The sequence below is a fragment of the Narcine bancroftii genome, chromosome 2 (genome assembly GCF_036971445.1).
Source record: "Narcine bancroftii isolate sNarBan1 chromosome 2, sNarBan1.hap1, whole genome shotgun sequence".
In the NCBI taxonomy this organism is placed as follows: domain Eukaryota; kingdom Metazoa; phylum Chordata; class Chondrichthyes; order Torpediniformes; family Narcinidae; genus Narcine; species Narcine bancroftii.
Window position 1 is genome coordinate 289,414,857 of NC_091470.1, and position 23,067 is coordinate 289,437,923.

General features: G+C 36.9%; 1 protein-coding gene and 1 long non-coding RNA gene across 11 annotated transcripts in view; one reads left to right on the forward strand and one right to left on the reverse strand.

The window, feature by feature from the left end:
* Window positions 1–4,252: 4,252 nt before the first annotated feature.
* sulf1 (sulfatase 1) overlaps window positions 4,253–23,067 on the reverse strand; it is a 420,487-nt gene continuing 401,672 nt past the window's right edge. For 5 of the 9 annotated variants that reach the window (XM_069921289.1, XM_069921288.1, XM_069921286.1 and 2 more), the window contains one exon: window positions 4,254–6,764. In XM_069921289.1, coding sequence (XP_069777390.1) covers window positions 5,857–6,764 — 908 coding nt within the window. In that variant the 3' untranslated portion in view covers window positions 4,254–5,856. Of the gene's footprint in view, window positions 6,765–20,341; window positions 20,396–22,933; window positions 22,998–23,067 lie in introns of those variants that run through there. The other 4 variants (XM_069921292.1, XM_069921287.1, XM_069921294.1 and 1 more) reach the window with 4 other exon arrangements.
* On the forward strand, window positions 5,832–23,006 carry LOC138755391 (uncharacterized). 2 transcript variants are annotated; one of them, XR_011352247.1, is made up of 3 exons: window positions 5,832–6,057; window positions 20,724–20,831; window positions 22,821–23,006. It is a non-coding gene; the product is annotated as an uncharacterized lncRNA (long non-coding RNA). The 2 variants fall into 2 exon arrangements; XR_011352248.1 differs by having other exon boundaries at window positions 5,833–6,057; window positions 20,724–20,826.

The window sequence follows — 23,067 nt, forward strand, 5'->3', positions numbered from 1 at the left end:
TTAAAATATGTTAGTTAAGTCAATAGTGGTAAGTTAAAGAGTGATTCTGTTTTCATGTTTAAAGATAATTAAAAGCAACTTTTTTTTAAAGTAACCATTTGTCTTGGTGAGTATCTATTGCTGCTGGGTTTTGGGGTCCTCTGGGCTTGTAACAGAAGATATTAGAGAGCGAGACTAGCTTCTAAGCTTTTGATCACCTTTGGAGTCTGTATTTGCCAATTTTAAACATGAAGACCAGAGTTGTGCCAATGAAAGTCAAATAAGCCACTATGTGGGTGAAAAGCAACAATAAAACAGTAAGAAACATCACCCATAGGCATCACTTCATTCTTATCAACATTTACTTAATTACCTGATGCCAAACCATATTCTACTAATCTTACATTTAATTTGCACAATGATATTTCTGGTTTTGTTAACTAGAATATAAGATCATCTGCAAATAAACTAATTTTATGTTCTTTATTGTCTATCTCAAAACCTTTAATCTCCTTGTCTCTTCTAATTATTTTCCATCAAAGTTTCTATGGCCAAAGCAAATAAAAATGGTGAATGCGGGCATCCTTGCCTAGATGATCTCTCCAATAAAAAGGACTTTGATATTTGCCTATTTGTGACCACTTTAGCTTTTGTTTGATTATATAATGCTTTTATCCAATCTATAAAAAGTCTGAATTCCAAATGTACTTAACACCTGAAATAAAAAGTCCCATTCTAGTCTGTCAAATGCTTTTTCTGTGTCTAACGTGACCACTACTGCTGGTTTCTTTTCTTTTTGTTCTACACTTAATAAACTCATACATTTAACTATATTATCTACAGATCTTTTATTTTTAATAAAACCTGTTTGATCAATATTAAATAGTTAATCTATTAGCTAACAATTTAGGCACAATTTTTATAATTTGTATTTAATAATGATATAGATCTATAAGAGGAAGGTTGTAAAGAATCTTTCCCTTTTTTGTAATAACTGTTATGAATGTGTATATGGCTTATACACAAAGTAAAAAAAAAAGACAAACTTTAAATGGCAAAAAAAGCAATTAAATATTTAGGAATAAAAATAGAGATTTAAATAATTTATTTAAATTGAATTACATATCACCATTAAAAAATTGAGGAAGATTTTAAAAAAATGGAAAGATATGCCAATAACTTTAATAGTATGGGTAAATTGTGTTAAGATGAAAATTTTTCCAAGAATACAGTATTTCAATCATTACCCGCCCTACACCAAGAGCTAAATAAAAATATAAGGAAATTTATTTGGAGAGATAAAATGCCAAGAATAGCTCTGGAAAGACTGACTTGGAAATTTGAACAAGGAGGATTAAGATAGCCATATTTTAAAAATTATTACAAAGCAGCCCAATTAAGATTCTTGTCCTGTTATCAAATTGGAGAGAAAGCAGCATGGGTTCATATTGAAATGAACAAAATAGGAAAAATCACCCAGAGTATTTTTTGTATAAATGGAATAATGAGTTATTTAAAAAGAAAACAGAAGTACCAATATTAAAGTATTTGCTTAAGGTATGGAATGGAATTCATATGGAAGGAGGAATTAAAAATTATCAAATACCAAATATGCTGTTAAAGCAAAATCAGCTTATTCCTTTTGTTTTGAATAATCCTTTTTTTTTGATATTTTATAAATAATTTAAGGAATTGTTAACTCCTGTATTATTGAAAGTATTAGATCAAATGAGAGAATCACATGATCTACCAGAGTAATTTAAAAGGTATATAGAGAATGAAAGATTGTTTTTTAGGTTCATTTTTTATGACTTTTGAACAAATGAAAGAAAAATATGAAATACCAAATAATATAATTTTTTCATACTATTAGCTTATATTTAAAAGGGAAGTTAGGTGTGAGTTTAAGACTGCCAGAACAGAAACAATTTGAATATTTAATGACAGATACATTTATTGAGAAATTTATTACAAATATGTATATAAAACTACAAGATACTATGGGAAAAAAAAACTATATAAATCAAAACCAAGATGGGAAAAATATCTAAACATACAAATTCAAGAAGAAGTTTGGTCAAGATTATGCCAAGAGAGTGTAACAAATACAATTAAAGTTCGATATCAAATGGTACAGTATCTTTTTTTACATCAATTGTATTATATTCCATATTAATTAAAAGGATTAAACTCAAATTATTCTGATAAATGTTTTAGATGTAACAAGGAAGTTACATGTGTACACTCATTTTGTACACTCATTTTGGTCCTATGTTAAAGTGGAAAAATTTTGGAAAGATTTGAGTATATTATTGGGACAAATTATGAAGATAAAAAACCAAAAAGGATCCGAGAATATTTTTACATAGTAATATATGTGAAGATGATGTGAAATTGAAGTTGGATAAATTTCAAGAAAAAATTCTTAATATAGCAATAGTTGTAGCAAAAAAATGTGTAGCAGTGACGTGGAAAACAGAACATTTTATAATGATGCACAGATGGAACACTGAAATACAAAATTAGAAAAAAAATTACTTATAATTTAAGGAATAAGATTGGGAATTTTTATAAGATTTGGGAATCATATATGGAATTTGTTAATAAAAACCCATCCACATGACCCACTCCTCTCAATCAATAATCAGGGGATACAATAGTTATATCAAGAGAATATGATTAATATATAGTTTAGGTGTTTTCTTTTTCTTTTCCTCCTTAGGGGGAGGAGGAAAGGGGGTGATTTTGGGGAAAAAAATAGAATAAGAAACATCACCCAACCTTAGGATCACAAAAATCAACTGTTTGGAACATCATTAAGAGGAAAGATCGTACTAGTGAGCTCATTAATTGCAAAAGGACTGGTATTCCAAGGAAGATCTCCACTGCTGAGGACAGAATTCTCATCATCATGAAGAAAAATCCCCAAACGCCCGCCCGACAGGTCAGAAATACTCTTCAGGAGGCAGGTGTGAATATGTCAATGACTAATGTCTGCAAAAGACTTCATGAACAGAAATACTAGTTAGCCATAGAAAGGATGGCCAGATTACTATTTGCCAAGATGTATTTGAAAAAGCCTGCAGAATTTTGGAAAAAAAGTCTTGTGAACAGGTGAGACCAAGATTAACTTGTATCAGAGTGATGGCAAGGGCAAGGTGTGGAGGCATAAAGGAGCTGCCCAAGATCCAAAGCATACCACCATTTCCATGCTTTACATCATGGACACTAGTCAATGACATATCCACTCCTGCCTCCTGAAGACTGTTTCTGATCTGTTGGACCTATGTTTGGGGATTTTTCTTCTTGATGATGAGAATTCTTCCGTCACCAGCAGTGGAGATCTTCCTTGGAATATCAGTCCCTTTGCGATTACTGAGCTCAATAGTCAGCTCTTTTGTCTTAATGATGTTCTAAATTGTTGATTTTGGTAATTCTAAGGTTTGGGTGATGTCTCTTACTGATTTATTCTTGTTTTTCAGCCTCTTAATGGCTTCTTTGACTTTCCTTGGCACAACTCTGGTCCTCATGTTGAAAAATGGCAACTACAGACTCCAAAGGTGATAAAAAGCTTAGAAGCAAGCTCAGCTCTCTTATACTTGCAATATACTTGAGTACTCACAAACACCTGTGAAGCTAAATATCCCAAACATTATGGTGTCTTGAATTGAGGGGACTATGTATAAAAAGTGCTGTAACTTCTATATAGTCAAGCTAAATGTATACAAATAACCTTGAATAAAATCTAGAACATGCTGTTTAATTACATGTGAATTGTTTGATTACAAATTTAAAACTATGGAACACAGGGGAAAACAAAAGAAAAACATGACTTTGTCCTAAACATTATGGAGGTCACTGTGCGTATTTCATAGCACTGTGATCTGTAAAAAATCATTCCTGTTAATACTTCCTGCCAAGTTTACCCAGATTATTGCAATTTCAGGTGATAAAGTAAAATAAGTAATATTGTGTTCGGTGTTTATTACACATCTTGGTAAATTATAAAAAAAGTGTTAGTTGGACATTTAGAAAATCATCCCATAATCAGTATGATTTAATATTGTTTTATGGCTGTTTATTGGAATTATTTCAGGATAAAAGTAAAATAATGGAAATAAAATATTTAGATTTTCCGAACGTTCTTGATAAGATGCTGCATAAAAGGTTATTGCACAAGGTTAAAATTAATATTCAGGATAATTTTTAGTATGCATAGAAAACAAAATAGTCAGGATCAATGCATCATTTTCAGGTTGACAAGTTGTAACAAGTCATAAAGCATTTACTATTAATCTTAAGGAATTAGAAGAGGTGGCTGAGTAAATTCTCATTGTATCAATGTCGATGTCAAGACAGGTGAGAAAGCAAATTGTGAGATTAATAGAATAAATACTCTTGTCACACGTAATAATCAATTCTTCAGCTATTACAGGGCAGCTAAAACCAAACATACACTGTTGTTAAGTTCATGTTTTTTTTAATTCCAATTTTGAATCTGGAGAAAGTACTCTGTATCACTAATAACAATTACATTCGCATTGAAAGATTAAGCATGTTGGTTTACTCACTGCATGTTTATCCAGAAACAAGCAACAAGTAATGACCAATTAATAGTATGGGCAGTGTATGTTACAGACAAAAATAAAACATTGCTACAAATTTTATCCTCTGAAGAATATAGCATGAATTGCACTAGTCTGATGTTTCCAACCTATGCACATTGATTATATTGGCTTTGTAATGTGTGGTATTACTACCATATAATAAAAAAAAATTAAACATCTGTGACCACTGTAAAAACCTACACAGATTATATAAACTTCATGCAACTGAATCTAAGGATCGTACTAAACGAGACTTTCAAACTATAAACAGATTTATCAAAACTGTTAGACATCATATTGTAAGCAGTTTTACCTATTTTGCAATCTTAAAGGAGCACCATATTCATAAAGTTGTTTAAAACTTTTGTAGTAATGTGTCTGTCACATAGTGATGGTTATCTATTAAAAGTGCATCATAATGACCTTGCACTCATTGCTGTCGCATAAAAAGACAGCACTCCTCCCGTTTCCCTCTAAAAACAAATTAGCACAAAATTTTCATAAAGATTATACCCCTTTAAGACCATGAGGGAAATAACAAGAAAAAGCAACACAATGAAACAAAATACAATATATTGGCTTTATCTTGTTCCTTCAATTAAAGAAGAATTTAAAAATGGGCCAAGGTTAAAAAAAATCCACTAAGACAAAAAATAAAGACAATGCTAAATAATTTTAGGAGTGACAGCAAGTTACAGTCTGAAGAACAAAATAAGATTTCCTTTACACATTACAACTGATATCATCAGTTGGAAAACCTCACTGAACCAATGCTCTGCACTATTAATACATCCACATCTGCAAATGTTTTCTGAAGATTTGAAAGTGCAATAGAGTTTATGAGTGGAAAACACCGCTGAACTCAACATTTGTCATGTGAAGAGTGTATGGTGAGAGCTTATGAAGTGGACTGGTCCTGGCTTTTGACACTCATAAGGGACAGGTTAATCCATGTACATGCTGAACAGCTAATGAGGTGGGGGGGGCGGGGGGGGGAATCAGATTTTTTTCAGAGGATTTCATAAGATGTCTCTTTTATAGCGCTGAATTTCAAAATACATATTTATATTAATGATTACAATATTAGTGATGAAAAATATCAACTTCTTGTTTCCTTAATGTTAATAAAGGAAAATGGTGTGTGATATTATGACAACTGCCAGTCTGTTATGAAATATACCTCATAAGGAAATTAAATGTGCTTTGCTCTGACCTCACAATGAAAGGTGTTAAAAATATGAAAGATTATAGATGTTCCCCAAATAAATAATTAATGGGCTGTGAGTTGATGAATGGATGGAGGGGGCAAGGCACTGCCATCTGTACTGAAGTTTTCTTGTGTTCCCTCGCCACTGCTCTGGGGCTCTTCCTGAAACTGAACACTTGCCAATTTCTCTTTGTCGCTGACCCTGCTTTTTTGAGGAACCACGAAAGCTTTAGTATAAAGGTGACCCACGGATCCAGCAGGAAGGTATGGTTCACCTTCAAATATGTCCTCTTTCTCCTCCACTTCATTCTGGATGCCGGGTGATGGCAACATGGCTCCCTGCTGAAGTAGGAAGCTGTTTCTGCTCTCAATCTCCACCAGTCCATTTCCACTGAAACCGTGATCATATTCCAGCTGCACCCATTCCTTTGTCGACTCCTTTGTTTGATTATGTTGCCCCCATTCAGTTTTTGAGAAATACTCCTCAGGCATATGATCATAGTTTATTACTTCCTCTGGACTCTCATCACTTGTAACAGCTGCAATTATGGTTGTACCTTCAGAGTCAGCAAGTGCAGCAGGTTGTGCTTTTGTTCCCTCCCATAAAGTCATGCCACTAGAATCATCCTCAGGCTGAGTAGGGAACACATTTCCAAAAATAGGCAATAGAGTTGGTGCGATGTCCAGTGCTGTGGTGTCAATGCTCAAATCAAGAGTCCCGCCCTTATTTAATGCAATGGCCTTAGAAGTTTTAATGTGTCCAGAAAAAGTCTTAAGCAGTGCAAACATTCTATCTACATCCTTCCAGTAATTAGTCCAGTCACCAAGGCTAAGGCTATAATTATGCCTGTGTTCAAACAAGCTTTCATCCACATTGTACAATTTTTCAAGTCCTCCCCAGTTGATATTTTCTGTGAAGTTTGGCAGTTTAAGTGGATTAACCTTCCCATCCATCCCACAGCTGTCCTCTCCTGGCAGAAACAAAGGTTGAAAGTAGTTTATTTTCACATTGGTCACTTATCCACAGTTGCCGAAGCACAATGCTTGCATGCAAACATGCATCTGCTCCACTATCAACTGGTTATTAAAGCAAAATTAAAGATAGCATGTCTCACCACACAAAGACTTCAGCAAGGTTGCACAGCAGGAGCAGATTTAAAACACACACCCCATCATGAGAAACTTGAAGAATGTTCAAAGACAGAAATGACTATTAAAACAAAGGCCCAAATTTGATAAAGTAAATGTTATAGACCACTTTAATTCTGTAGACAGCAACCACATTAATACGATAAGTTCATTTTTACATTTTAACCACTCTTAATATTTGGTTTCTTTTCAAGCAAATAGTATTTACATAGAAAATGGGCTGATACATGTTATATTTAAGATAATATCTATTTTTCTATCTCACATTTAAACTCATATTTGACAGGAAGATTAGCTCAGGAAAATACAATCTCTTATCTTAACGCAATTCTTATTAAACATATACACTATCTCAGAACTCACATTTAGCAACTACTACCAGATTTTAATAGTACCTTATTGTCTTATGATCATGTCAAGGTGCCAGTGATATTTTTAGTACTTAGTATTTACTAAATAATAAATATTTACTATATAGGGGCACTAAATATACTGCATTTTAGCATCTTCCTGTTCTACTTATGTGGTAAAGTAAAAAAAAAAGCAGGATAACCTAGCAGAAACAGCATGCATTAGAGAGAGCTGAGTGATTTCCAATGGATCAGATTAAATCAAAGCTCTGCATTCCTGTTACTTCTCATAATGAATGGTAGAGCACAATTTAGAGTTTAATAGGAGGAGGTTCCAAGAATATTCCCCTTAGTGAAATGGAGGAGAATGAGTGACCCATCTCATCTTCCTTCTGAGATCCTCACCATCACAGCAATCCATGCTCTGGATAATTTAATTGCTCCATGTGATATCGACAAATGATGATTTTCATTAAGAAATACCTGAGCCTATTGGTTACATACAGCAAAGGCCAATGAATGAGACAAATCAAAGTTATAGATACAGGTAGCCAGGCTGTTCTAGTAGACTCAAGAATGTGGAAAATTAGCCAGGCGTGTTCTGTTTACTAAAAGCAAGATAAATCCAATATGACTATTTGCTGTCCAGTTGATTCGCCACCCTGTGCAAAATTATGGAAAATGTTGTCTACAGCATTATCAAATGGCACTTCATCACCTGCTCACTGATGCCCAATCTGCACTTCGCAAGGACTGCTCTACTCCAGGCCCTATTGTAGTCGGGTCCAAAAGTGAATGAAAGAGCTGAATTCCAGGTTACAATGACTGCCTTTGATTTCAAGGCAACACTAATTAAATTGATGTCAATGGTAATCACTGTCGTGAAAACACAGAAGTGCTGGAAGAACTCAGCAGGTCTCGTAGGAGGTGAAGATAAATAAGCAATGTTTCGGGCCCGAGCCTTAAAAAGGCTAGGAAGAAGGGAAGAATGGGCAGGGGGAGGAGCACAGGCCAACAGACAACAGAGAGGAGAGGTGAGAATTGATTGGGAGATGAGGTGGTCATCATTCAGAAATTAGTTCATGAATATAACTAAAGTACCAGGTAATTGCGGGTCGTCTCCTCTGTGACGGTGAGCACCAATGGCAAACTAGTGAGGGGACTCTGTGGCTGAGGGACCAGTGAATGTGGCGAGCTGCTGGCGACTTGAGGTGAGGAACCTGTGGGCTGCTGGAGTCTGCTGTCGGGAGACTCAAACCATGCTGCAGACTACTGGAGACTGGCTGGGTATCAGAGCCGGGGGATGCGAGGAGGTACCAAGGGTTTTGACCATGTCGGAGGTTCAGATCTGGAGCTCGGGCTTGCTAAATGATTTGGACTGGACTCTGTGGGGGGCTGCAGGGGGTGAGGAAGCGCTGGAGGCACATCTAAATCTCTGGGGGCACTCTCTTTTGCTTTTCTCTCTAACTGTAAGAGGTGCTTAGGAAATTCCTAAGCGAATCTGTCCGCCTTGCAGCAGGCAAAAAAAAATTCATGCAATATGACACTGTTTATTACTATGACAATAAATTGAATCTTGAGTCTAATTATTAATCTGAGGAATTTGGCAGGGATTACAATCATTGATTTGCCCATCATCAGAAAAATAACTAGATCACATAAATCAGGTCAGAAGATGAATTCCCAGCAAAAGGGGACTCTGATACCTGACAACATTCCACTATCTGTAAGGTCCAAGTCGGGAGAGCAATGAAATGTAGATGAGTGTACTTCAATAACTCTCAAGAAGCTCATCACTAACTACGAGAAAGAGTTAATTGGTACCACATGGTCCACCCAGTGCTGTCTCTAGGGTTGGTGTCACCCCCCCTCCCCCCATGGACCTCCTCCCATAACAGAATCCTTAGTAATGTTTTTTATGCTGTTAATCGTAAATCATAATTCCCGTACATCGCTGAATGTAACGGCAATAGTAGTGAGATAGACAACTAACAAAATTAAAATTCTAACTTTAAATTACAATATCATACGTACAGTCTAAATGTATTTACATTTACATATTTTTATGCTTTGTTTTGTAAAAATCTTTCTATATTGAGTTACAACATTATTAGTTGCAACTTTATTAGTAACTGAGAGGAAGCCTTTTTTTGATTTTTCTTCTTTTCCTTCAATTACTACTTCATTCTCAAAAGTTATTGATATAGGTTCACTATACTAATTACCACTATATTGGATCTAAAACACCAGGAAAATTGGCCAAAGGAGTGATTATAAAAACACCAACAGCAATGAAAACAACAGCACGTGCTTGTAGCACGTGCAACAAAACCATGTGATTCAAAGCGTCATTGTAATTGGGTAATAAAGACAGCTCTGACTGGAGCACATTAGAAGGTTCAAAAAGTAAATTAGCAGAGAGTTTTAGCCTTGTAGGTATATTGATACATGTAAGCTGGGCTTACAGAAATATTTTTGTTGTTATAACTAACTACAGGCATATTTTAATAAAAAAAATTCTGCTGAAACGCTGCACAAACATTTTATAGACAGTCATTATGGTATCATGCCCTCTGATGGTGTCACCCCGTGTGGCCTGCACCCCCCTAGTGAGGCCAATGCAACCACCCTAAATATTAATCTTTACCCCACTGGTGCAAAGTGGCAGCAGAAAGATGTGTTTTAGATATCCATATAGGCCTCTCCAGCAACACCACCCAAACCCATGGCCTCCATTTCCAGGAAGGACAAATGCATCAAATTCATGGGAGCATCACGTCTCGGAGGTTCCTTCCCAAATTGTATACTATTGGGACTTGCCATTCCTTCTTTGTAATTGTTTTAATCCTGGTACTCCACTTTCCTCACCCTTTCCCACGGCCCTACAGGAAGTCCTTCATCAGAAGAGCTGCAATGGTTCAAACAGGAAGCGCACCATCATTTTCTTAAAAAGTGGATTGTCAATAAATACTGGCTGGGCTGCAACATCAAAATCCCAAAAATTGAATAAACAAAGTAAAGTAGATCCTCTGCTTATATTAACATAGAATATTACAGCACAGTGCAGGCCCTTCAGCTCTCGATTTTGTCCGACCTATATATTCCTACCAAGAAAAAATTCTAAACCCTTCCAACCTCTATTTTTTCTCCTTCATGTGGCTGTCTAAGAGTCTATTAAATGTCTATGTTTCAGTCTCCACCACCATCCCTGGCAAGGTATTCCTGGCACCCACAACTGTCTGTGTAAAAGACTTACCCCTAAACTTCCCTCCCTTCACTTTGTACAAATGTCCTCTGATGTTTGCTATTCCTGTCCTAGGAAAAAAAAGGCACTGGGTGTCCACCTTTTCTATGCCTCTCAGAATCTTGTAGACCTCTATTAAGTCTCCTCTCATCCTTTTTCACTTCAAAGAGAAAAGTCCCAGTTCTGCTAATCTTGCCTCATAAGACTTATTTTTCCAAATCCAGGCAACATTCTGGTAAATCTCCTTTGCTTGCTCTCCATAGCTTTCACAACCTTCCTATAATGAGGTGACCGGAACTGAACACAATATTTTCAGTGTAGTCTCACCAGAAATTTATAGAGTTGCAACAACATGGCCTCTTGCCTCTTGAACTCAATCCCCCTATTAATGAAGCTCAGTATCCCATTGCCCTTCTTATCTATCCAATTAACCTGCATGACAATCTTGAGAGATGTATGGTTTTGGACCCCAAGGTCCCTCTATTCCTCCACACTGTTCAGTATTCAACCATTAACCCTGTACCTTCTGGTTTGACCTTCCATCACCTCATACTTACAGTATCTGAATTGAACTCTATCTGCCAATTTTCACTCAACTCTGTATCCTTCTGTAATCTATGACAGCCTTCAGCACTGTCCACAACTCCTCCAACCTTTGTATCATCTGCAAACTTATTTACCCATCCTTCTGTTTTTTCATCTAGGTCATTTGTAAAAATGACAAAGAGCAGGGGTTCCAGAATAGATCTCTGCGGAACTCCACTAGTCACTGATGTCCAGGCAGAATACTTTCCATCCACTACCACTCTCTGCTTTCTACATGTAAGCCAATTTTTAATCCACACAGCCAAGGTTCCATGGATCCCATGCCTCATGACTTTTTGATTGAGTCTCTCATGGGGAACCTTGTCAAATGCCTCACTAAAATCTATATGGACCAGATCTACCACCCCTCCTTAATCAATTTCTTTTGTTAGGTGCTCAAAAAAACTAAATTAGGCTCATGAGATATGATCGTCCCTTCACAAAGCCATTACTAAGTGATGTAGATACTATCAGGGATGAATTTCTTGGCAGTTTTATCTTGACCTGGATTTTATGAATCATCTATTTTGTGCATCATGACATGGTGTCCACACTGGCTCTCTCATTTTGGAAATGTCTATATATATTAAGGTAATTTTGCATTTTCTATCAGGTTAAAATGAGTTTCAATAAATGTAAAAAAATTAGTCCAGGAATGAGTCAAATAATGCATCTGTTTTTTTGTGTGTGTGTGACTAACAATACTTGTACAATTGGTCTAATCTTGTTGACCAAGGCAACAAGGCCAAGACAGAAAACAGTACAAAGATGGTGCAAAAGAGGTACTAAATAACTCTTGAGAATAATTCTGACTCCTTTATAACAGCCTAAAAGAATGGATAAACCCTATTTATACTTTGCTTCAATTAACTAAAAGATAGGGAAAACCAATGGTATGCAAATTTTATGATCCGACAGAATGTCATAAAGGAAAAAAAGGGGTGAAGCTTTGTGTGGATGCAAAAGTAAGGATAAGGTTTAAAAAAAACATGGTGTTACATAACTGGAGCAACTGTAGGTAAGTGAGCATGGGTGATGACACAAAAGGACATGTCACGGGCAAAAGAGATTGGGATAACAGGGTTTATGGGGAGAATGGAGCAGACAGGCTGGGAGTCTTTTAGAACAATCACTGATTGGGCTGCATTGGGAGATAGAGTGCACAAGATTTTCTACTTGCCTGTAATAAAACTTAAATAATGGACAACTAATATGGGAATCCTTTGATTTTCATTTCCATTTGAATTATTTTCAATGCAAATCTATTGTTAGGCTTTAAAGAAAACTAAAAGGATGGGATAAAACAGATTAGAATACTTGTTTGAAAGATCATAAGTTGGTTAACAACACTGTCAAGGCCTGTTAAGCAAAACTGAAATTAGAAGGCATATCAAGAAGCTTGACAAAGTTTGAAAGGTACAATGAATATTAACCTGGCAAACTTTTATGGAGAGAGAGAAAGAGTGAGAGACAGACAGACAAAGATCAGCCAGATCTCTTCCTAAGTCATGAAAAAGATCAAGAAGAAATGGTTCAAGAATAAAATGATCACTGCTGTTCCCTCCCTCCCTTCTTCACCTATCACCTCTAGCCTTTACAACCATCCCCCCCCCCCACCCCCTTACTCTTTTGCTTGGATGCCTGCCAACATTTTTCCATACCTTGATGAAGGCCTCAAGCCCAAAATGTCAGTTATGTATTTTTACCTTTGCTATATAAAGGACACTGCTCTACCTGCTGAGTTTTTCCAACATTGTGTGTGTTTACTTCAACCATGGTGCCTACAGATTTTTGTGTTTTACTCCAAAAATATGGTAACTGTTTTGCAGTATTAAACATAATTGTGCTTCAGCCTCAAAACATTTTAAGCCTTAATTAATTTCTACCCTTCATGAGGTAAAGGGTGAAGAAAAAAATTACTGCTCATTGATTTCAAAGGATATAAAAATGGATTTGATAAGAGGCTACTGTTCCTCAATTTACATAAACTGGGAAGAACTTTAACTACTTTGGCTGGGTCAAAGTATAGCAGTAATGGACATAAATTGGATGAACGTGGCTCCAAAGCTTTAGGTTACCACAGGACCAGTGAAGAGACCAAGTTATGGGTCAAATTGCTTTGTGGGCAGCAAAATAGAACTGCTTTTGCAGGGCTCAGTAAAATAATATATTGGTGCTACCTTTAATCCCTGCCTCCCACGTGGCTTATTACCGTAAGGTAATTTCAGAGGACTTCTTGAGCTCTTAATCCATTAAACTGCACTGGGATGTCTGCTGGCACTGTTCTGCTACTAGCTGCTGGCATTAAATTATCTTATTATCCTTGGGATGCCCATAAACAGTATCCCATTCCTGCATGAAATTCAAAATTGTCCCCAAGAAATGTTTTAAACCTGTGCTTTACACTTCTTAATGCATTTGTAACAAATATAAAATGTCATGAGGGTAAACTAAGAAAGCTATGCCACTGGGGCAGGGGAGGGATACAAGTGTTGTGTACGGCAGTCTGAGACCCTGTTAGGTGAACAGTACAACTTATGGGAAATAGGAAGATGGTCTAAACTAAAAAAAAAATAAACAAATCCAAAGAAAATAAGCAGATGGCAAAACAGCCAAATGATCTTCCCGCTGGATGTAAAGGTTTCTCCTTTAGGCAATGAAAGATGACTAATGGTTAAATGTGCAGGACAAACAGATAAACAATGCAATAACAGCAACAAGATAAACCGATGTACTAAAGAAGAGCTTCAATAGTGAAATGCGTGAGAGTGATGTGAAAATGAGCTACAATTTACTGATTATCCTTCAGAATTGCCACAGAGAGAAAAAAAACAAGCACAGAAATTATTACTTTGGTTCATCTACTAGGTGAACACAATCAGTTCCATTAATGCTGCCTTTCTTCTCAACTAGTGTCAGGAATAAGACCCTAAACCAAAAAGTTAGCTGAAGATATGGGAAGTGTCTGGAAGGACAGGGACAGCTTTGTCAAATCTTTTTACCTCACTTCTTTTAAGTGCTAAAATTGAGCATAATTTCTTGAAACTATAGATTACTAGTGAGCTTGGTGCAGAAGACTCAGTAAGATGTGGATGGATGGCCTATAATTATTCATATCACAGATAATCATCCAAATAAACTACCTCAGATAAAGAATTGGGATCTGTGGTCTATGCACCAGGAAGTTTTTGATAAAATAGATCCAATATGAAATAATGCTAAAAAACCATGAAGTGCCTTGTGTTCATACGGTTGCTTTTACACTGCACATTCCTTCAGAAGTCTGACATCACAAAGAATCTGACAAGCAATACATGCAGAACAAGCATGAGCACCCAGAAACACCAATGACTCAAATAACCGGATCAGGCATTGTCAGTGTGTTGTGTAGGTCATGAACACCAGGACAACAACTCAATTTCTCTTTCAGATGATTCCATAAATTCTTTATAATTGTAAAAAGTACGAAATGTGCCTCATCCAAAAGATAGGAATGACGGGTCAGCTAAGGATCTTTTCTCAAGACCCTGAAGTAAAACTCGAACACTTGTGACTCAAACCAAAGAGCTACCAAATAAAATGAGGTCAGGAATGGGGAACTGTGAGAGGAATGGGGAGACTCTATTTACAAAATACAATTATCAAAATAGGTTATACACTTTAAAGGTAGACAATTGAGGAATGCAGTGGAACAAAGGGAATTAGGAGTCATGGTACATAATTCCATGAAAGTTGAATCACGTGGATAGGGTGGTGAAGAAGGCATTTGGTATGTTGGCTTTCGTAAATCAGAGTATTGAATACAGGAGATGGGATGTTATGTTGAAATTGTATAAGGCATTGATGAGGCCAAGTTTGGAATACTCTATGCAGTTTTGGTTGCCGAATTACAGGAAAGATATAAACAGAATAGAGAGGGTGCAGAGGAGGTTTACGGGAATGTTGCCAGGGTTTCAGGGTTTGAGTTACAGGGAAAGATTGAGCAGGTTGGGACTTTATTCCCTGGAGCGTAGAAAATTGAGGGGTGATTTGATAGAGGTTTTCAAAATTATAAGGGGGAAAGATAGAGTCAATGTGGATAAGCTTTTTCCATTGAGAGGGGGGAGATTCAAACAAAAGGGCATGGATTGAGAGTAAAAGGGGAAAAGTTTAGGGGAAACATGGGGAATTTCTTCATGTAGAGGGTGGTGGGGGTGTGGAATGAACTTCCGGCAGAGGTGGTAGAAGCGATATCAATGTTAATATTCAAGGAAAAGTTGGATAGGTATAAGGGCAGGAGAGGTATGGAAGGTTATGGGCACAATCTGGGTCAGTGGGACTAGGTGGTAAAATACGTTCGGCACAGTCTAGTAGGGTTGAACTGTCCTGTTTCTGTGCTGTAAATGTATACATACATGAAATTTATTAGCTGAGGAAACAACTTTAACATCTTGAGTAATCATTCCCCTCTAGTGGAATATTAGTACAATGTAATATCAGGATGGTGGTGAAATGCCAATCACATAAGGTGGTAGTTATGGGTCATTTCAACTTTCCGAACATAAAATAAGATGGCTGGATGGGTTAGAGTTTATTAAGTGCGTACAGGAAAGTTTTCTTAATCAATATGTAGAAGAACCGACATGAGAGGGGGCAGTAATGGATCTCCTATTAGGGAACGATAGGTCAGGTGACAGAGGCATGTTTCTGTGCTGTAAATGGCAATATGGTTACAGAGTCCTCCATAATGTTTGGTACAAAGACACCTTTTTCCTTTATTTGTCCCTGTACGCTACATTTTTAAATTTGTAATCAAACAATTTTCATGTAATTGAAGTGCACATTCCAGATTTTATTCAAGATTATTTGTGTTACATTTTGGTTTAACCATGTAGTACAGTCATTCTCAACCTTTTTCTTTCCACTCACATACCACTTTAAGTAATCCCTATGCCATCAGTGCTCTGTGATTAGTAAGGGATTGCTTAAGGTGGTATGTGAGTGGGAAGGGAAGGTTGAGAATCACTGCTCTAGGCCCAATTGTTACTAAAATATTTTGCTTGAGAAAAATTGTCATTGGCCCATTTCCTTTGGAGTTATGAAACCATGCATATTATGAGACAACGAAGTACGATTAAAACAGTGGTTTTCAAACTTTTTCTCCCCCCCCCCACCCCCCAACATACCACCTTAAGCAATCTGTTACTAATCACAGAACATCTATGGCATAGGGAATACTTAAAGTGGTATGTGAGATGGAAAGATAAAGGTTGAGAGCCACTGATGTAGAAATTACAGCATTTTTTAAATACATAGACCCCTTTTCAAGGCATCATAATATTTGTCAAGTCAGAGCAAGTCAAGTTTATTGTCATTTGATTGTACAAGTACAACCCAACGAAACAGCGTTCTCCGGTCCTCAGTGCAAAACATGCAGATACATAACTAAACATTACACACATACATTTGCAGGACAGGTATTTTATCTATACAAATAAAGATTGTTTTGTACATACAAGAGTTTCAGATGGTTAGTGTGAGTAGTTCCTTTGGTCGTTCAGCATTCTCTTTGATTGTGGGAAGATGATGTTTCTCAGCCTGGTGGTGCTGGCTCTGCTACTCCTGTGTTCTTTCCCAATGGAAACAGCTGAAAGGTGTTGTGTGGAGGGTGAAAGGTGTCCTCAATGATTTTGTGCAGCCTCTTCAGACAAATATCCTGGTTGATGGAGGGGATGGGAGATAAACTCCATTGATTCTCTCTGCCACTCTTATGGTCCTATGTATTGATCTCTGATCCATTTCTCTGCAGCAACCGTATCACACTGGCCAGGTCACTCTCATTAGAACTCCTATAGAAGTTTGACATAATGGTAGCTGATAGCTTTACCCGCTTCAATCTTCTCAGGAAGTGCAGCCACTGTTCCACCATCCTGACAAGTGAGGAGATGTGTCCATGATGCGTCACAAGTTAAGTGAACTCTAAGGAACTTGGTACTCTCCACTCTCTCTATTACAGAGTTGTTGATGTGTAGTGGAGAGTGGTTGTTCCTAGTCGTCTTGAAGTCCAGGATCATCTCCTTCATCTTATAAACATTGAGACTCAAGTTATTACTCTCACACCATTTCATGAGATTTTCCACCTCTTCTCTGTTGTGAGACTCATCATTATTTCTGATGAGGCCAACTAGGATTTTGGACATGACAATGGTATGTATATTAAAGTGGTCATGTTTATTATTTTGTGGCCTATCCCTTGCATGTAATGACTGCTTAAAGTCTATGATTCATAGACAACACCAGGTTCAGAGTATCTTCTCTGATTCCAGGCCTCTACTGCAGCCATCTTCAGCTCCACCACCCAGGCCAGGTCCTCTTCACTCTGTTACCATTGGGAAAAAAAAGTACAGGAGGCTAAAGACAAGCACTCAATGGCACAAGGACAGCTTCTTCCCCACTGCCATCAGATTCCTGAATAATCAATGAACCATAGACACTGCCTTACTTTTTGTGCACTATTATTTTAATTTTTTTATAGTAATGATGTAAGATGGTTATAATATAAATATTTGCTTCATGATGCTGCTGTAAAACATCAAATTTCATGACTTGTTAAGGTCAATAAATTCTGATTCTGATCCCAGTTCACAATTTACGCCGTATCCTTTGGATCTTGGGCAGTTCGTTTACGCCTCCACAGTTAGCTTTTTACATCCCTCTGATACAGGTTCATCTTGGACTCATCTGTCCACTAGACCTTTTTCCAGAATTCTGCAGCCTCTGTATTTCTGTTCATGAAGTCTTCTGTGGACAGTAGTTGTTGGCACATCCCACCTGCCTCCTGAAGAATGTTTTGGTCTGTTGGATAGGCGTTTGGTGATTTTTCTTCATTATGATAAGAATTCTTCTGTCATTGACAGTGGAAGTTTTCTTTGGAATACCAGTCCCTTTACATTTACTGAGCCCAACAGTATGCTCTCTCTTCTTAATGATGTTCCAAACAGTTACTTTTGGTAATTATAAGGTTTGGGTGATGTCTCTTAATGTTTTATTCTTGTTTTTCAGCCTCATAATGGCTTCTTGACTTTCAATGGCACAACTCTGGCCCTCATCTTAAAATATGGCAACTATAGACTCCAAAGGTGATCACAATCCAACATCTCTCATACCTGCACCAATGAAACAGTTAGACATACTTGAATAATCACAAAATCTGTGAAGCCAAATGCCCTGAACATTCGTGTGCCCTGAAATGGGGGAACTATTTATAAAAAATGCTTTAATTTCTACATGGTCAAACCAAAATCTGGAATGTGCACTTTAATCACATGTGAATTGTTTGATTACAAATTTTAAAACTATGGAGCACAGGGACAAATAAAAGAAAAAAGTGCATTTGTCCAAACATTATAGAAGGCAATGTTGGTAGATGAATGTAGATGACCATTAGCGCAAAATAACTTAAACAATGCATATGAAACCAGCAGACAAAATAGGATCGAATGGATGTCATATGCAGCTTTATTTTTGTTGCCACCTGTTCTATTTCAATACATCTTCCCAAAATTGAGTGAGGTAGGGAATATAATGAGAAGATTAAAACCCACGGCACATCTGCTATGTCCCTGCCATGTCATGAGTTGGACTGCATTTACTTTTTAGGAGGTAAAAGAGTTTGGGACCTGATGTGACCTTGCACAGGGTTCCCATAGAGCCTCCGCTCACCTGCTCTGCTCAGCTTCATTGGCTCCAGAAGGGCCCTTGGTTGGCAACTTGGATAACTGTCTCCTGGTAGGATCCCTACACAGCACAATGGACACCACAAAGAGCAAAACAAGAAAGTCTGCAGCAGCTATGATTATAGTAAATGTTCAAAAATAGCAGGTGCCCCAGTCCATAGGAGGCAAAGATATATAACCAACATTTTGGGCCTGAGCCCTTTGTCAAGTTATGAGCAAAAAGCAGGCAGGCATCTGAATAAAAAGTTAGTGGGAGAAGGGAAGAGGGGGTGGGGAGGAACATAGGGCGAACAACCAAGAGACCACAGGTAGATAACACAGGGATGACAGGGACACCAGCATTTTCTAAACTTGGTAATGTTGATTACACCATCATAAATGATTGCAGAAAGTGCTGTCAATGTATTGGATACCAGTTTGAAGGTTTAAATTGGTAGCATATACCACATTGACAAAGTATGGTAGTTTCACTGAAATCAAAAGTTCTAAGCATTAATTTGTTTTCATTTTTAATTAAAAAAAAACTTTATAGATACAGCATGGTAACAGGCCCTTCTGGCCCACAAGCCTGTGCCACTCAAATGAACCACTGTGACCAATTAACCTACTAACCACATGCCTTTGGAATATAGGAGGAAACCAGTGTGATCATGGGGAGAAAGTACAAACTCCTTACAGACAGTACAAAATCCTTACAGATTTGAAGCCAAGTCTCTGATACTGTAATAGCATTGCACTGTCACACTCACCATGTTGCCCCTGAATATGGATCTCTCAAAATGATGTGCCATGCTAAACACCTTTGATATTTTGACAATGGCACCTGGGAGATAACAGATAGCCTTTATCCCTTGAAAAACTTTTGACTCCAGTTATTATACTGCTCTATGGGAAGATGTGAGGAAATTCAAATTGGCATAGGCATCTCAACTTATCCTCCAGGAATCATTTCTCTTGCTTATTCCATCTTCATTTCCTCATTCTACCCTCAACTCAATCTTCCAACAAACCTGACACCGAGATTCAGTAACGGAAAGAGCCACTCCTGTGTTCAGAGTACAAGAAATTTAAAGAAACATGACACTTGGTATGAAACAAAAGGAAGCAAATTTTATTTGAAAATGATAAAATGTGGAAAGGGATACAATATTTTATTTTTGCCATACCAATGTCAATTTCAAAGTACTTTGGAGGCACACCATGTTGTGTGCATTAACAAAAATGTTATTCTCCACATCACAATACCACAAGTAATCAATTCCTTGCAATCCCAGCTGTGAAATTGCAGCTACTGACACTTCAAAGCAATTCTTTGCCAATTAAAGGGAAATAAATAGTTTGCAGATGGTATATTTTAGGAAAAGAGTGGGAATAGAAGTGTTGCAGCCACAACATTGCTTTGGGAGTGCACATGAATTGAAAACTAAGAGTTAAAATTGCTACCACCACCCTTAACAATGATTTCTTCCCTGCTGGTTACTAAAGAATAGCTTTTAGTCACTCACAAGGACTTGAAGCTCGGCCTCCTCAACTTAGGCCACTTTCGATGCTGCTGTAGCCTGGCAACCAGGTAGCAGGAACAAAACAAAGATCACACAGTTAGATTCTAAAACTCAGATTATTTTGGTACATTATTCATTTTCTGAGTCTCTACATACATATGTTAGATTATATTTATTGTAATTACTTGCAGTATTTAATAGGATGGTTTCATGAGTTTATTAAATGCATTGCTTTTCTGCTATGTGCACTCACTTCCGCTAAGTGTCATCAAGAGCAAGGAACACCTTGTGAAAATTTTTAAATATTTTTTTTCGCTGTCCTTTAGGATTCCTCTTTGGCTGAGAATAGATACATTAAACTTTTCAAAGCCATTTCTGATTCCAGACTCTGGACTCACTATCTTGGAGGATCTTTCCTGGACCCAATGTACTAATGACACCATGAAGAAAGCACATCAGCACCTCTACTTCGCCTAGAGTTTGTGGAGGTTTGGTATGACATTGGAAAGTCTGGAAAATTTCTACAGTTGTGTAGTGGGAAGTGTGCTGATTGGCTGCATCATAGTCTGGTATGGGGACACCAATACACCTGAGCATAAAGCCCTGCAAAAGGGAGTGGACACAGCCCAGGGAATCACAAACAACACCCTCTCCACCATTGAGAACATTTACAGGGAGTGCTGCTGTCAGAGAACGGCAACAATCATCAAGGATCCACATCACCCAGCACACACTCTGTTCTCACTGCTACCATCAGGAAAGGGGTATAGGTGCCACCAGTCTCACAATTCCAGGTTCAGGAAGAGCTGCAACCCCTCCACCATCAGACTCCTCAACAACAAACTCAATCAGAAACTCATTTAAGGACTCTTAATTTTGCACTTGATTGATTTTTTTCTCTCTATATTGCATAGTCAGTTTGCTTACATGTGTACATGAGTACAGTTTTTTTGCACTACCAATAAGTGGTAAGTCTGCCTCGCCTTCAGGAAAAAGAATCTCAGAGATGTATGTGATGTCATGTATGTACTCTGACAATAAATCTGAATCTGGAGCTGTTAGAGGAATCCCAATGAGACATGTGAGATATGAGGAAAATGAGTAGCTAGTGTACTTCCCCAAGCAACATTATCAAGTATTGTGCAGGTACTGAAGGTACAAACTCATTTTGTTAAATTCTATGACACAAATGGAAGTTTGTGCTTTTATTGGTTAAGTAAATTTAGTAAATACTTATGAGATTTAGGAAGCTATCTGCCAGATAGAAAGTGAATGCAAAGCTTACCAGTATAAAGTGATGAAAGGTTTACAAAATTACTTCCAAAAGTACTGGAAGTTTAATTCAATCTCAAAATGCTTCTTGGACATTGATAAAACAAAATTATAGAAGATATCTGACATTGATAATAATAAATACTATTAAAGTAAAACTTCATCCAAACAAGTGAGAAAAAAAATCAATCATGTCTGAATATTATTATCCTCAGTGTTCACAGTTGTTTATACCAAGGATAATAAATTGTGGTTAAGCAGAATCTAAAGCCCTGGTTAATCAATGCAAAGGTTATTTTAGAGAAGATTAAACTAAATTACAAACTTATATTTGAGGAGTTAATAGTTTTAAAATAGTATCAATAGCTTTGTCATAAAATGCCCCCCAAAATTGCATAGATCTGTTCTAATTGTGCAAGCTCTAAGACGATAACTTAAAATCCCAATTAAGTATTTGCATTGTCACAAATGTAAAATGATATGGGCATTGGTTTGAATATGATTTTATTTTGAAATTCTAAGAATTTGCAGATGCTGAAAATCTTAGAAAATGCTGGAAACACTCAACAGGTTAGGCAGTATCTATGGAGTTAATGTTTCAGATTGAACACCCTTCATCAGGATCTGTTTTAACTCTATTTCTCTTTCCATACTGCTTGACCTGCTGAGTGTTTCCAAGATAATCTTTTGCCATAATTTTACTTTTTTGTTTTAAAATAAATATTTGAAACATTTAAAACTGATACCCTTGTGGTGTTTTTATTAAAATTGCAAAAAAAGTAAGCTTTTAAATGTGTTTTATCCACACATTTTGAATATTTGGATTTTAATTAACCAAAAAGAGGATTTAAAAATGACCAAGAAGCATTTGCTAGTTTCATTAATGTGCATTGGTGAGAATCTTATTAAGTTTTTTTTTAGTGTTTAAAAACATAAAAAGTGTCTCTAAATGCACTCAAACCAGGAATCTCAAATAAGGACCTCAGACAAGTACAAATCTGATATTGTCAAAAAATATATATCACCTGAGAGTAGGGAAAATAGGAAAAATTGTGTGGTTTCAAATTAAATGATTTTTAAATTGGTCTGAAAGATCAGAGTTGGATTTGTGGTGAATGTAATTTGTCCCTAAAGTTGGTCATATTTTAGGTGGTTTGACTCGATTTTGGATCATTGTAAAGTTTATCTAAGCACCCTTTTGTTTTTGTAGTAATCATGCGGCTGTCTTACAACTGTAAAGTGTGCTGTGTGCATGTGATCAGAAGATTGTTCTTCACTTTGAAATCAATTTCATCTTCAAGGAGCAACAAATGAGCCGGCATCATAACAAGCAAATTATTAGGACTTCTGTGGTTCCCAAAGAGCAGAGTTGAATAAACCAGATGGTCTGCAATAAGATTTAGTTGTTATATGTTAAAGAATGAGTTATCATGCATCAAAGAATGCTGAACGGAGCA